Source organism: Lethenteron reissneri, chromosome 16 (genome assembly GCF_015708825.2).
Source record: "Lethenteron reissneri isolate LAM-NWPU_2019-01 chromosome 16, ASM1570882v1, whole genome shotgun sequence".
In the NCBI taxonomy this organism is placed as follows: Eukaryota; Metazoa; Chordata; class Hyperoartia; order Petromyzontiformes; family Petromyzontidae; genus Lethenteron; species Lethenteron reissneri.
Window position 1 is genome coordinate 11,579,715 of NC_083794.1, and position 12,465 is coordinate 11,592,179.

Here is a 12,465-nt window from a genome sequence, read left to right on the forward strand (position 1 = left end):
CATTGTTTCAGTTTTTCAGTTTCATTTATTAGGTATATAACTCTGTGAGCCATGCGGCTCTTGACTCGGGTGCAAACGCAACAAAACAAAAACATGAACAAGAAACATCTTAAAGTGACTCCACGCAACAGAAAAATCCAGGAAAAAAACAGCAAAAGTATTCCAGAAAAAAACACCGCATTTCAACGAGTGCGGTTGAAGTGTGGTAGAAATAAAACCCGCTATGAAACTCGCGCAGTGTGGGAAGGCACCCACCCAACAGTCGGATTGACAAAATCGCACAGATAACGGCGCGTTTGGGACCTCGGATTGAATTCACCGCATTGAATCTTAGTTCCTCTCCGTGGCACCATTCGTGCAATTTGTCCGCGGCGGACCGGATAGGATCGCTGTAATATGAAGGAGGTAATTGCACGGCAACAGCCGACTGCTCATTGTTGCTGACGTCTGAGCCACCCACACACACACACACGGGCATCTGGCGATGCTATCAAACACATCCGGCAGTTTAGACAGGTGTTTTAGTTAAGGGGTTGTTGGTGAATCGGGACTGATAGATAAAAAAAAGATCTTTGATATTTGAGCCAGTGGAAGTCAGTTATCCCTTAGGGTCCATGAAAATTTCGATCATCAGCGCCCCGATTCCTCAAGTTATCAGAGTGGTGCAGTGGTAACGCTTGCGCTTACAGCAAGGAGAACCTCGGTTCGATTTCTGACTTGGTGTGGGTTTCTGCGTGGAGCTTACGTTGTGGCCATGTGCTACATGAGTTTTCTCCAGGCTCTCTGGTTTTCTCTCATAGGTTAAAATAAGTATAACCCGTAAAAACAAAATTTTTCACTCTAAATCCTTTATATGCGTGGCGGCTAGAGTCCTCTCGTCCTCTGGCTTGAGATGGCTGCCACCTATGGGTCAGATGATTGTCTGCAGTATTAAACAATTGGTAATTAAATATTTAATTTGTTTTCCCTAAACAGTGTAAAATTTTGAAAACAAATTTTCACGAACATTAATTGTCTCGCACAACGAGTCTGTGTGCAAAATGTCAGCTCGATTGGATCACGGGAAGCGGGTTAAAAAACGACCAAAAGGTTTGCACGGTCGTAAGCAAGCAAGCAAGCACGCAAGCACGCAAGCAAGCAAGCGAACTTAATATAAAGGATTTAAAAAACATACGTTGTATCTATCTGGCATTATACAAACATCCAAATGTTGAAAACTTGCCTCAAAATTACTCCAATGGGATTACACACATCACAACATCGCCCCTCCTGCAAAAACACGTGGCAGGACCCTCCAGAAAGACTAGTCTTGAGACTCAGAGAAGCTGCCCTGGGTAAACAAGTTGTAAATGAAAAAAAATCGTGATTATCCGCAGGGTTTCCCTTCCTCCTTGCTGAATGCATCTGTATTTTTATAATCTGTAAATTTTCCATGCACAAAAGGATTCCATCAACAAATCACAGTATTCCTATTATCTGAGATGTTATCCGCATTTGCTTTGTGCATAAGTGAAGCACATTCACAAATAGCATCGCAGTTAAAGGGATCCGTGTTAATCCCCAACATAACCGAAGATAAGAGGAGTTCTGATGAATATTGTTTGTACTTTAGAATGCACAATGGGTTCCTTGACTCTGTGCCCCTGTCGTGGATGTGAGGAAGGTACACGTGTATGTTTGTTGAACTTAATTTGCACCGTATGTAGTATGCTGACCACTGCATGTCCTGCATATGCGGCTAAACTACTTTAATTACAGAGTAGCATTATTTGTCCTAACCTGATATGAATTTGCGACTACTTGGTGCCAAGTCTGAGGCTCCTCTGGTGGCGAATTCTTTTTTTAAAGATTACTGCCAGCCAAGTGGCTCCAGGTCTCAGGGGTCAGAAACTCTAGCTGGCATGGTTGCGATCCTGGGTTCAAATCCAGGCAAGCTGCTTGTGGTTAAACCGGGTTGAAAACGTAGTGAGTTTTATGGTCTCAGTCCACTCACTGGTCACCAAATTGGATAACAATAATAATAACAGTTATTTAATAATAACTTCAACTTGTAACGCGCTGCACAGTGCTCGCTCACACTCGAAGAGAAAGAACGACTTAAAGGCATCAGGAGGAACCACAGACCAGCGGGAAAAGTCAGCCAGGCGGTGAGCCAACGCCGAATTCCTTCCCAAGCTCTGCGGTCCTGCATATATTAAGGCGTTATCGACAAATTAACGAATGTTCACATGTGGGAGGGAACCTGAGTGCCCGGAGGAAATCCACGCGTGCGAGGGGGCAACACTCTATCCCATACAGATGGTGCAGGTGTAACCCACATTTTTTTTTATATGTATGGCACCTCACGAGAGGGCAGTTTCACAAAATATTTGTGTGATCAATCATCCTTCCACAGTGCTGGAATACAGGCGTGCATAGCCACCACGAACCGGCCTGGCAATATAAAGCTGTTCTGAAATACAAGATGAGAAAACAAAGATCCCCCGTAAAAACCTGAACAGACTGTTGGGGCAAGTGCTGTTAGCGAGTAGCACCTATGAAGGCCGGTATGGCACATGAGGTGTTGGGTGGCCAACACCACGCCCGGCCGCCTTTGTCTCCCTAGTGGGGAGACCCAGGACTGGTTCAGATAATCTTCACCGGTGTTGGCCGTGAGCGGGAATTTAACTCGGGGGCTCAGGTTCGTAGCGCAGCGCGCTAACCCCTATGCCACCGCTCCCCACAAGAGAGACATCAACTCATAGATAATCGCGCTACATTGGGAGAATAGGGGATAATAAGATGGATAATTTGCGGACCCTTTAGTTGCTGCGGATAATAGCAGAAAATACGTCACGGATAACAAGGAGTTTTACTGCACTTTCATCTTAAGTTGTGGCACCCTTCCAAGTAGTTCCCCATTAATGTTCACTGACTTCTAAGATGAATTAATCACACACACACTCTCTCTTGTTTGCTTATCTAATACACCCAAGGGTAATGCCTTTAAAAGGCTTTCACATGTGCACCATATGTGCACAATATTTTCTGTTCCCCACTTCTGTTCAGTTTAATTCGTAGGAAAAAATATGAAGCCCATTTTGCTTCTCTCACGTATATGTTATCTTGTAATTGTAGTGGTACACATGTGATTATAAAATGCGAGATGCCTGCATTTAATTAGTTTTACACCAGGTCTTCATTTATGCGTGGTGAGTGTCGCAGTCGGTACATTGTTACAATCTGAGTAGATATTTCTTCGTGCTGGGTGGCTTTTGTTGTTTTTGATAATTAATTTCCCAAATATCAGTCAGCAAATGTTTGACCCTTTTCACACAAACTGATATTGTTTCTCACTCGCTATAATAATGAGCCCGCTGTGAAAAATACTTAAAAGCAATTGTGTAACCAATATGTTGAAAAGTATCCTTCAGTGTGTGATTATATTTATCAGTGTTATAGGCTTATAGCTGCTATGTGTCCCATGATATCATGGATAGGTGACATTTTTTTATTATCTCAGACGAAATCACCGTGACGAAAATGTCACGTAATTACAACCTGAGTTGAATATACAATTTCAGCAGTGGGTTTGTGAATCTGAAATGTAGACGGATTCACTCTGTCTGGATAAGCAACACATTTTCTTTTGTCCCGTGGAATAACTGATTTGAAGAGATGACACTCTAAATGTGAGGATGCTACAGCGACCTTTCTGGAAGCCAAATTTGAGCCCTTTCCTACTTACCGAGTCCTGAAAGTTTTTGTGTTTAGAACTGCTCAATTTATCCCCATTAACTTTAAAAAAAAAGAACAGCATGACGTGGCCGGGTTACTCAGCTGTGAGAGTGCTGAGCTTGCCACAGCCGAGAGCCTGGGTTCGAATCCATGTAGCTGCCTGGGATTAAACCAGGTTCTCAAGTGGAGCGATTTGATCGTTTCAGCCCAGCTACCCCAATGACTGCACAAAAGAAAACCCTATTATTATATTTTGCGACTGGCAAAGGAGGCTTCATGATGTAAATGCTTACCCCGAGCCCTCACTACTCTGATGGTGCGTTGTCTTTGAGTTGTGCGCCTTTTGACGTCATTTGGTCGCACACCATACGAGACTAGGCTCTAAAGAAAGCTGTCTCTGGTGTGGACCAAGCAATTTCAAGGACAGTGCATACATTATCAGAGTGTGTTTTTTGTTTGCATTCTGACTGCAGGTATTGTGGTCTATGCAAACATGACTCCTTGTAAAAAAAGGTGTCAGTTTTGTTGCCAGATAGAAGGGTAAACAACCAATTATCATATTTTTTACTGGCAAATGAGGTTCCAATGCTGTAAATGCATACATTATCAGAGTGTGTGTTTTTTTTGCATTCTGACTGCATGTATTGATGTTAATGTAAACATGATTCCTTGTAAAAAGGTTTCAGTTTTGTTGCCAGAAAAAAGGGTAAAAAACCTATTATTATAACATAACACTTAGTTATGCACCACTTCATTTATCTAAATTCCAGCTCTGAGAATGAAAACTATTGTTCTGATCCATGAAACGATGATCAATCTCACATGCGTTGCGGGTGAGAAAGCGCTGCCACACTAACCGTCTGGACCAGAGGTCACCTGACGGTTTCGTGGTGGGCAGCCCTGTAACGTCTGCTTCTCTACCACAAAGGGCAATACTGCTTTACGAGGGTTCAGAGTGGACGCTGCGTCTCGCGACGTGACGCCGGCAACGTAATCGGAATAACATTTGAGGAAATTGACAATAAGTACCTTTTTTTAAAAGCGTGGTCTTTGTTTTAACACGTAATGTATGCCACGGTATACTGTAATTCGAATTTTATAATGGGAGGAAAAATGTGTTTGAAGATAATGATCACAAAGTACAACTTTGTTTCAGTGTTTCATCAGTTGTATAATAATACTGTCTAAAAATGCAAGGCTCTTTGAGAGATTAGATAAATGTCTGGATGAAGAGTGATGAGTGGAATATAAGGTGTTATATGATTCACTGTTTTTTTCCCATCTTGCTCAGCGCATAAATTAAAATCATTTTAACATTCCGAATCTTTAAAGCTTATGCCCCACACTCAACCCTTCCTGTTTCTAGTTCATTGCAGTAATTTGGAATGCGTAAATACTGCTCTTCAAGTGAACTCACACAATGAGTAAAAAGCTGATACTTATTTTTAATTTGAGTGGCTCAGAGTTTAGAAGACAAAGCCGGCACTTCTGAGATCCAAATTTTTAATCAAGGTTCCTTTCGCCTGTGATTAAACCGGATTCCCAAGTGCAGTGAAAGTGGGGTTTTTGTTGTTTTAAGTGTCTGCTAACTTTGCTCCTTTACACACAAACTGATAGCATCCTAACTGTATATAATAATGAGGTCGCGGTTAAGAAATACTTAAATGTGATTGTATAACCATTAAAGTCACGTAGAATGGAAATAATAAAATAATAAAAAGAAAACATAATAATTGTTTGTTTCTTTTATTTTATTATTTCAATTCTAATAAAAATTAAACATACTAATTTTATAATGTTTATTTTTTATTATTTTATTATTTCCATTCTACGTGACTTTACCGAAAGAACCAAGAAGATGAATCCCTGCAGTCACGAAAGCTTTAAATCGAAATGTATAACTGTTGTCAGGTATTTTTTTCAACTCTATGTCGAGTATATTATATTATTTACATGGTGTGGGAATGCTTTGTCTAACAATTGATTTATGAATGGGACATTGCAAAAAACAACTTTGGAATATATTTACACCATTGGTGAAGGATTTTATTTTTGAATCTTTAATAGGAACTTGGACGCATTATTGCTTGGCATGTTTTAACTGAAAATTCTCACATCTTGCTGCGCGCATTGACGAAACGTGCCCAACATTCAGAAGCTTCAATCAAAGCCATATTGGATGGAGCGAGGAGAATGCAAATGCTCTTATTTGGCAAATTTTCAGTGCTCCAGAATAAAAATATGTATTCAGTGTGTGCATATATTCTCAGTTCAATGAATGTAAGTTGATATGTAATTTCAGATCCAAATGAAAACACATTAAATCACAGTACGTTTCCTGGATTGGTGTGGCTCAAGACATATTGATAATGGACACATAATATACTTTATGCACCTTGGGATGCAGGAAGAGCTCTGTTGCATTAACTTCTCATCATCATCATCATCATAAGCCAGGGTCAATGTAATTCTGGATGAAAGCCTCCCCAATGCATCACCATCTCTCACAATCAATGCAATAAAACCAAAGACAAACATCCCCCATGTAGCCTTAACAGACTGTTGTGGCAAATGCTATTAGCAAGCACCTATGAAGGCCGGCACGGCACACGAGTGGCGATGTTTACACACCGCACCAGGTACTCATTTGAGGCTGAGTCGACCTAGGGGAGGCCTATGACCGGTTCAGATAATCGTCACTGGTGTTGGCCATGAGCGGGAAAGGAACTCTGGTCGCCGGGTTCGTAGCGCAGCGCGCTAACCGCTACACTACCGCTCCACTCCATGCGATGCAACAATCCAGTGTAGCACCTGCACACGAGCTCGTTCCATCCCTCCATCTCCGCAGCGGACGTCCTCTAGTTATATGCGTTCTGTCCCTTGGCTTCTACACGATCGTGGGCCATTGTCACTTCCAAGCCACAAGTCCAGTCCAAGCCCATTTACGTTTCTTATCAGTTAGATATGTTTAACTTTCATCCGTGCAATACTCTATTATATCTTTGTTTATTTTATTTCTTTTTTTGTCCAGCGTTGCAAGATGCAGTTTTGGATAAACGTATTATTATTATCACGGGTTTCTGATGCTGTCTTTCAATGTAATTGTGAGCATGCATTTCTCAATGCATCTTTGGGCACTTCTCAGTTTTTGTTTTCGTCACGAATGACCATGTTTCTGACCCACTAACTACTGCGCACGCTAATTATCGGTGGAGGTGTTGGTTGGGTTGGTGTCGCGCACCCTGGCCTTCTGGCTCAGCTTCTAAATCCCCGCAGGCATCCTCTGAGGGCACAACAGAGACTTCGCTGTGTGCCTTACTCACGCGCCTGCGGTTTACATTCATGAAAGCACGCCCTTGTGAAGCCCGCGAGGGAGATTTATAATAAAATGCCTCGCTGTTATGATGCAAACGTTTATTTTAGCAACGTCTCCCGTGCACTCGCATTGCAGTGTTGAATCTGTTTTTGTCATCGGAAAACATATTGCGTTAAAGAAAATAAATGACCGAGCGAGGATATTTCGTGTTTACCGTGCGCTTTGCGGGCTCGTTGGCTGGAGGGCGGTAAGATAAAAAATGTTTTCCAGATGCGGCCTTTTGAAAAAATTTCACTAAGCGAGGAAAAGGCCGTGCAGATTAATGCATCTTGTAATGCTTCCCAACGTGCGTGTGTCCTCACAAGGTGTGAACTGGTGATAATAACGGGAGTGCTCGTGCCAGGCGCGCAGGAAGAAGCAATGTGCGCTCCCGTAGGCTTTGCCAGTGGGATCAGATTGCAGCTTTGGGTGGGAATGGTGTGGGCCTTAACCTTTGATCAGTTTGACCGGTTCTCTCTAGGCCAGCCGTCCTCAAATTTTCTGCACCCGTACACCACCGACAATCCTCAGAACATTTTCGCGGACCACCAAATACCAATGAGACATCTAAAAACATGGAACTATTCCCGATTACAGTGTCTGCAACAGTTCCGCAGACCACTTCCCATGGCCTGAAGGACCACCAGAGTGGTCTGCAGAGTACAAGTTGGGAACCACTGCCTTAGGATGGTCTCTGCAGAGCAACACATTACGCTTAAGTTTTGTTGACATTGGATCGTCTTGTCCCCGTTATCAACAGATAGACCGACAGAAGGACAGCACTAATGTAGGAACATTTTTATACAACCGAACAAGGCATTGAAAAAGCTAGGCCACCAGTGGCATGTGCGTATCACCTGTCTCCACGTGTGTGCAACACTCGATTCCAGTTGTTGAACGGTAAGATCCGTGCTAACCAATAAAAAAAACATTTTTTTTATTGGTTAGCCGCCTCGATCAACGCATTCCGCAATTGTGGCCACGCATTGCATGTGCCAAATTATCCACACTCGCCATGGCAGGTCAGTGCCATCTGCCATGCACTTTCGAAGCTGTTTGCTTTAATCGCTTCGGCGGTTATTGTTGAGTGCACGTTATAATTTTTTTACATCGCAAAAAAACCACCCCCCGTGGGACCTCGCAGTCTGAAGGGCCCGGTAAACCCCCGAGTCTCGCGTCGTGCCATCGCGGGCGGGTTTAGCTTTGGTCGCAATAATTGTCTCGCTTCCGATTGTTTTGTTTTGTCGCCCCAGCGTTTCGCGAAGTTCCCCAGAGGACGCCATGGAGCGACGGGGCGCTACCGCCCGTGCCGTGGCCACTCGCCTCTTGCGCAGGAAGGTAACTCGACGTGACGCCGAGATTGAAATATGCGCGCAGCGTAAACTTTGACACGAGGGTCTTAAAGCTTTTATCGCTATCTTCCTGGTTCTTTCGGTAAAGTCACGTAGAATGGAAATAATAAAATAATAAAAATATAGCATAATAAAATAATTCTCACGACGTTTCGGCCACAACGCAAGCAGCCGTCCTCAGGTGACGAACAGGTCTGTCAGAAAGACAGCGTCTGAATGAACACCACCAGGCTTGGCAGCGTATATTTAAGCTGGGTTGGAGGGGGAAGAGCGCCTTGACAAAGGAATTTGCATATCAAGAGGAATTTAGCATATTTATGGGAAATGCAGGTATGTGATTAGTACTACTTATGCGCGTGCATTATGCAGGATTAGCAGCATCAAAGGGAGGGGATATGGGAAATGCAGGTATGTGATTAGTACTACTATGCCCGTGCATTATGCAGGATTAGCAGCATCAAAGGGAGGGGATATGGGAAATGCAGGTATGTGATTAGTACTACTTATGCCCGTGCATTATGCAGGATTAGCAGCATCAAAGGGAGGGGATATGGGAAATGCAGGTATGTGATTAGTACTACTATGCCCGTGCATTATGCAGGATTAGCAGCATCAAAGGGAGGGGATATGGGAAATGCAGGTATGTGATTAGTACTACTGAAGTATGGGAATTGACGGCAGGAACTTCTTGACGGGTAACACACTTTTATTAAATCCTTTAGGTCTCACAATACAACGTGTGGTCTCTCTTCTTCCTCCGACACACTCCACTAATCTCGTGTAAGCTCTAGGCCTCTGGCTACACCCGATACACTTGACTCGTGTAGACCCTATGCCTCTGGCTACACACAATATACTCGACTCGTGTAAGCCCTATGCCTCTGGCTACACAATACACTCGACTCGTGTAAGCCCTATGCCTCTGGCTACACAATACACTCGACTCGGGTAAGCCCTATGCCTCTGGCTACACATAGTACATTCGGCTCGTGTAGACCTATGGCTACACCCACTACACTCGCCTCTGGGTTACACAGAGTCCCGGTCCCCTTAGGACAGCGGGGCTAGGTACCGCAGGGCTCTAGGTCTTCATCCCCGTCTTCCTTCTTCGCTGGTTACACACTGCCCTTACGCCTGTGTGCATCCCCTTTTATAGCCCCTGCTCACGAGGGACGGAGCTGATGCGGCGTCGACGTGAGCGTCGTTCCTTAATGACCCAATCACGACGCACTCTCTCTCAGCGCGTCACCGCCCACAGCCAATCGGTACCCCGTAACCCACGACCCCGCGCTGACCCCTGATCCTCCACCGTCAGCGCGCGTCACCACCTACACAGCCAATCATCACGCACTGTGCATACGATCCTTAATCCCAGCGCGTATCACCTCTACATCACCCCCTCCCACATAGCTTGCAGCCGGCCCGGCTGTTAACCTACAACACAACATAACGCAACGCAGTAATAAAGAACTCCACATCCCAGTGTGCCCCGTAACACAACAACAACAACATAACACAACCTTAAATATGAAGCAATATACAGCCCGACGAACAACACAATAAAAGCGAACACCGTAAAACGAACGCGCCAAGTGTCACTGTGACCCACGCAGTGCCGAGGCGCTCCGGCTGCCTCGACTCCGCACGTGGTAGGTTACACAAAGTAGCGCGACCTAGCGCGAGTCCGTCTGGCCGGTCCGTCGTATGGAACGGGACGTTGGCGACCGTCCGGTGTCTCCGGCAGCTCTAGACGGCACGGGTCGGGCCTGGAAGGACCGGCCCCGCCGTGAAGATCCGGCCGCCGGTGGTCGGCAGCAGTCAGTTCCGAGACACCTGGGAGCGGATCAGGCGGAGACATGTGAGGAGCAGGCAAGGACAATTCCCCCTCAGGGTCGTCGGTCACGTCACATGCTCGGCCCTCACGACACAAAGGGAGGCCATACGGAGGCGAGAACGGTTTCAGTCGGGAGGGGTGGACGTACCAACGGCGTTTCCCCCATTTTATCTGAACGCACTGGGGGCGTGCCACCCGCACGACCTCCACGGGTCCCCGCCACGGCTTCAACAATTTAGGCGACGTGGCCAAAGGTGCCTGAGGGCAATGCAGCCAGGCCTTGTCACCTGGTTCCCAATTGTGCACGGACACCTTCTGTGCCCGCAACCGCTCGTTCGCAATTTGGCGAGCCCGCGAATTAAGCCGTGCGGCCTCCCTTGCCTCTGTCAGTTTATGAATATTAAATTTAATATGCTCTGCCAATTTAGAATTAGTTCGTGGTGCGGGCAGACCCAGCTGCGTTTCCATGGGCGGGTCGGCTTCCCGACCGTACATTAGAAAAAACGGGGAAAACCCCGTAGCTGCATGGGGGGCCATTCTATACGCGGCAAGGACCCCAGGGACCTGCAGGTCCCAATCAACATGCGACTCACACACCTGCTGGCACAGCATAGAGGTCAATGTCCTGTTAAGCCTCTCCACCATCCCGTCCGTCTGCGGGTGGTACGGGGAGGTACGCACCTTTTTGGTACCCAACAGGTCGCACACCTCCTGCAGTAATTTACTCGAAAAATTTTTCCCTTGGTCAGTCAGCAAGCGTTCGGGAGCCCCCTTGTCCAGGACGTAGCCCTGGACAAAGGCGTCCGTCACAGCCGCCGCCGACTGGTTGGCGAGTGGCCACGCCATAGGCCACCAGGTAAAATATTCGACCCCCACCAACAGGTACTTATTACCCCTAGGCGTGACCGGAAAGGGCCCCAGAATATCGAGTGCAACGAGCTCGTTAGTGCGCGAGTCCTGAATAGATTGCAGCGGTGGATTAGCTGCCACGGGCGGTGGTTTCCGTCTGGCGCACTCAACACAACCCTTCAGAATATTCACCACGTCACCCCCCATTCCCGGCCAATAATAGTCACGCTGAAGCAGGGCAAGCGTTTTGTTAACTCCCAAATGCAAGAGGCGTTCGTGTGCGGCCAAGACAACCTTCCCCCTCACAGCAGAAGGCACCACAATCGCATGCCGCCGGGACAAACTGTCCCATCTCATCAACAGGCCCTGCTTAAGCTCGTAGGAGCCAGTTCGGTCGTGGCTACCTTCGGAACCCTCCGTCTTTCGGCGCAATGCCAGCAGGGAGCTGTCCGCCATTTGGAGACGGCCCCACTCAATCAACGACAGTGAGAGCAGCGAGTCCTGACCCCCTGGGGTAGCGGGACCATCCCCAATTGGTGTGCTCGCGGTCGCAACCAACGCCTCCCTACCTTCCGTAACCGGAGGTTTACAGCGCGCCGATCCCGATAAGCACGCACATTTGTGACAGGGCAACAACCGCGACAGGGCATCGGCATTCGTGTGTCGCAACCCTTTACGGTACATAGTCGTGAACTGATAGTCCTGGAGGACTTCCAACCACCGCGACAATTGGCCCGAGGGCTGGGCAACCCGTAATGAATACTGGAGCGCCGCATGGTCCGTCCGGACCGTGAAATGACGACCATAGAGATATGGCCTGAATTGTTGTACAAAAAAAACAATGGCAAGTAGTTCACGACGGGTGACGCAGTAGCGCTGCTCTGCCGGCGACAACACCCTGCTACCATAGGCGACCACCCGTTCGACCCCTCCAACGACTTGGGACAGCACTCCCCCAATGCCCGTGTTGCTAGCATCCGTGTCTAGCAAGAAGGGACTCTCAAAGTCCGGATAGCACAAGGGTGGGGCCCTTACCAAGGCGTCCCGGAGGGAGCAGAATGCAGCCTCCTCCTCCGGTCCCCACCGGAACTTCACTCCTTTTGCCGTTAGAGCGTGCAAGGGCTTTGCAATGGTGGCGAAGTGCTCAACGAATCGGCGATAATACGAAGCAAAACCGATGAAACTGCGCACGTCTGACACTGACGTGGGCGTTGGCCACGAACTGACACAGTCCGTCTTCGCAGGATCGGTAGAAATCCCCGAAGAGTCGACAATGTGACCCAAGTACCTCACGGATTTACGAAAAAGATGGCATTTGGCCGGTTTAAACTTTAATTTAGCCGATCGCATTCGCAAGA

The 12,465-nt window shown here is 46.8% G+C and overlaps 1 protein-coding gene across 1 annotated transcript in view; it reads left to right on the top strand.

Moving 5' to 3' along the window:
• The window catches only part of LOC133342992 (cationic amino acid transporter 2-like), a 38,395-nt gene that overhangs the window by 4,902 nt on the left and 21,028 nt on the right, over nucleotides 1–12,465 (top strand). Inside the window, exon 2 of the mRNA XM_061552412.1 lies at nucleotides 8,326–8,410. Coding sequence (XP_061408396.1) covers nucleotides 8,354–8,410 — 57 coding nt within the window. The 5' untranslated portion in view covers nucleotides 8,326–8,353. The remainder of the gene's footprint in view (nucleotides 1–8,325; nucleotides 8,411–12,465) is intronic.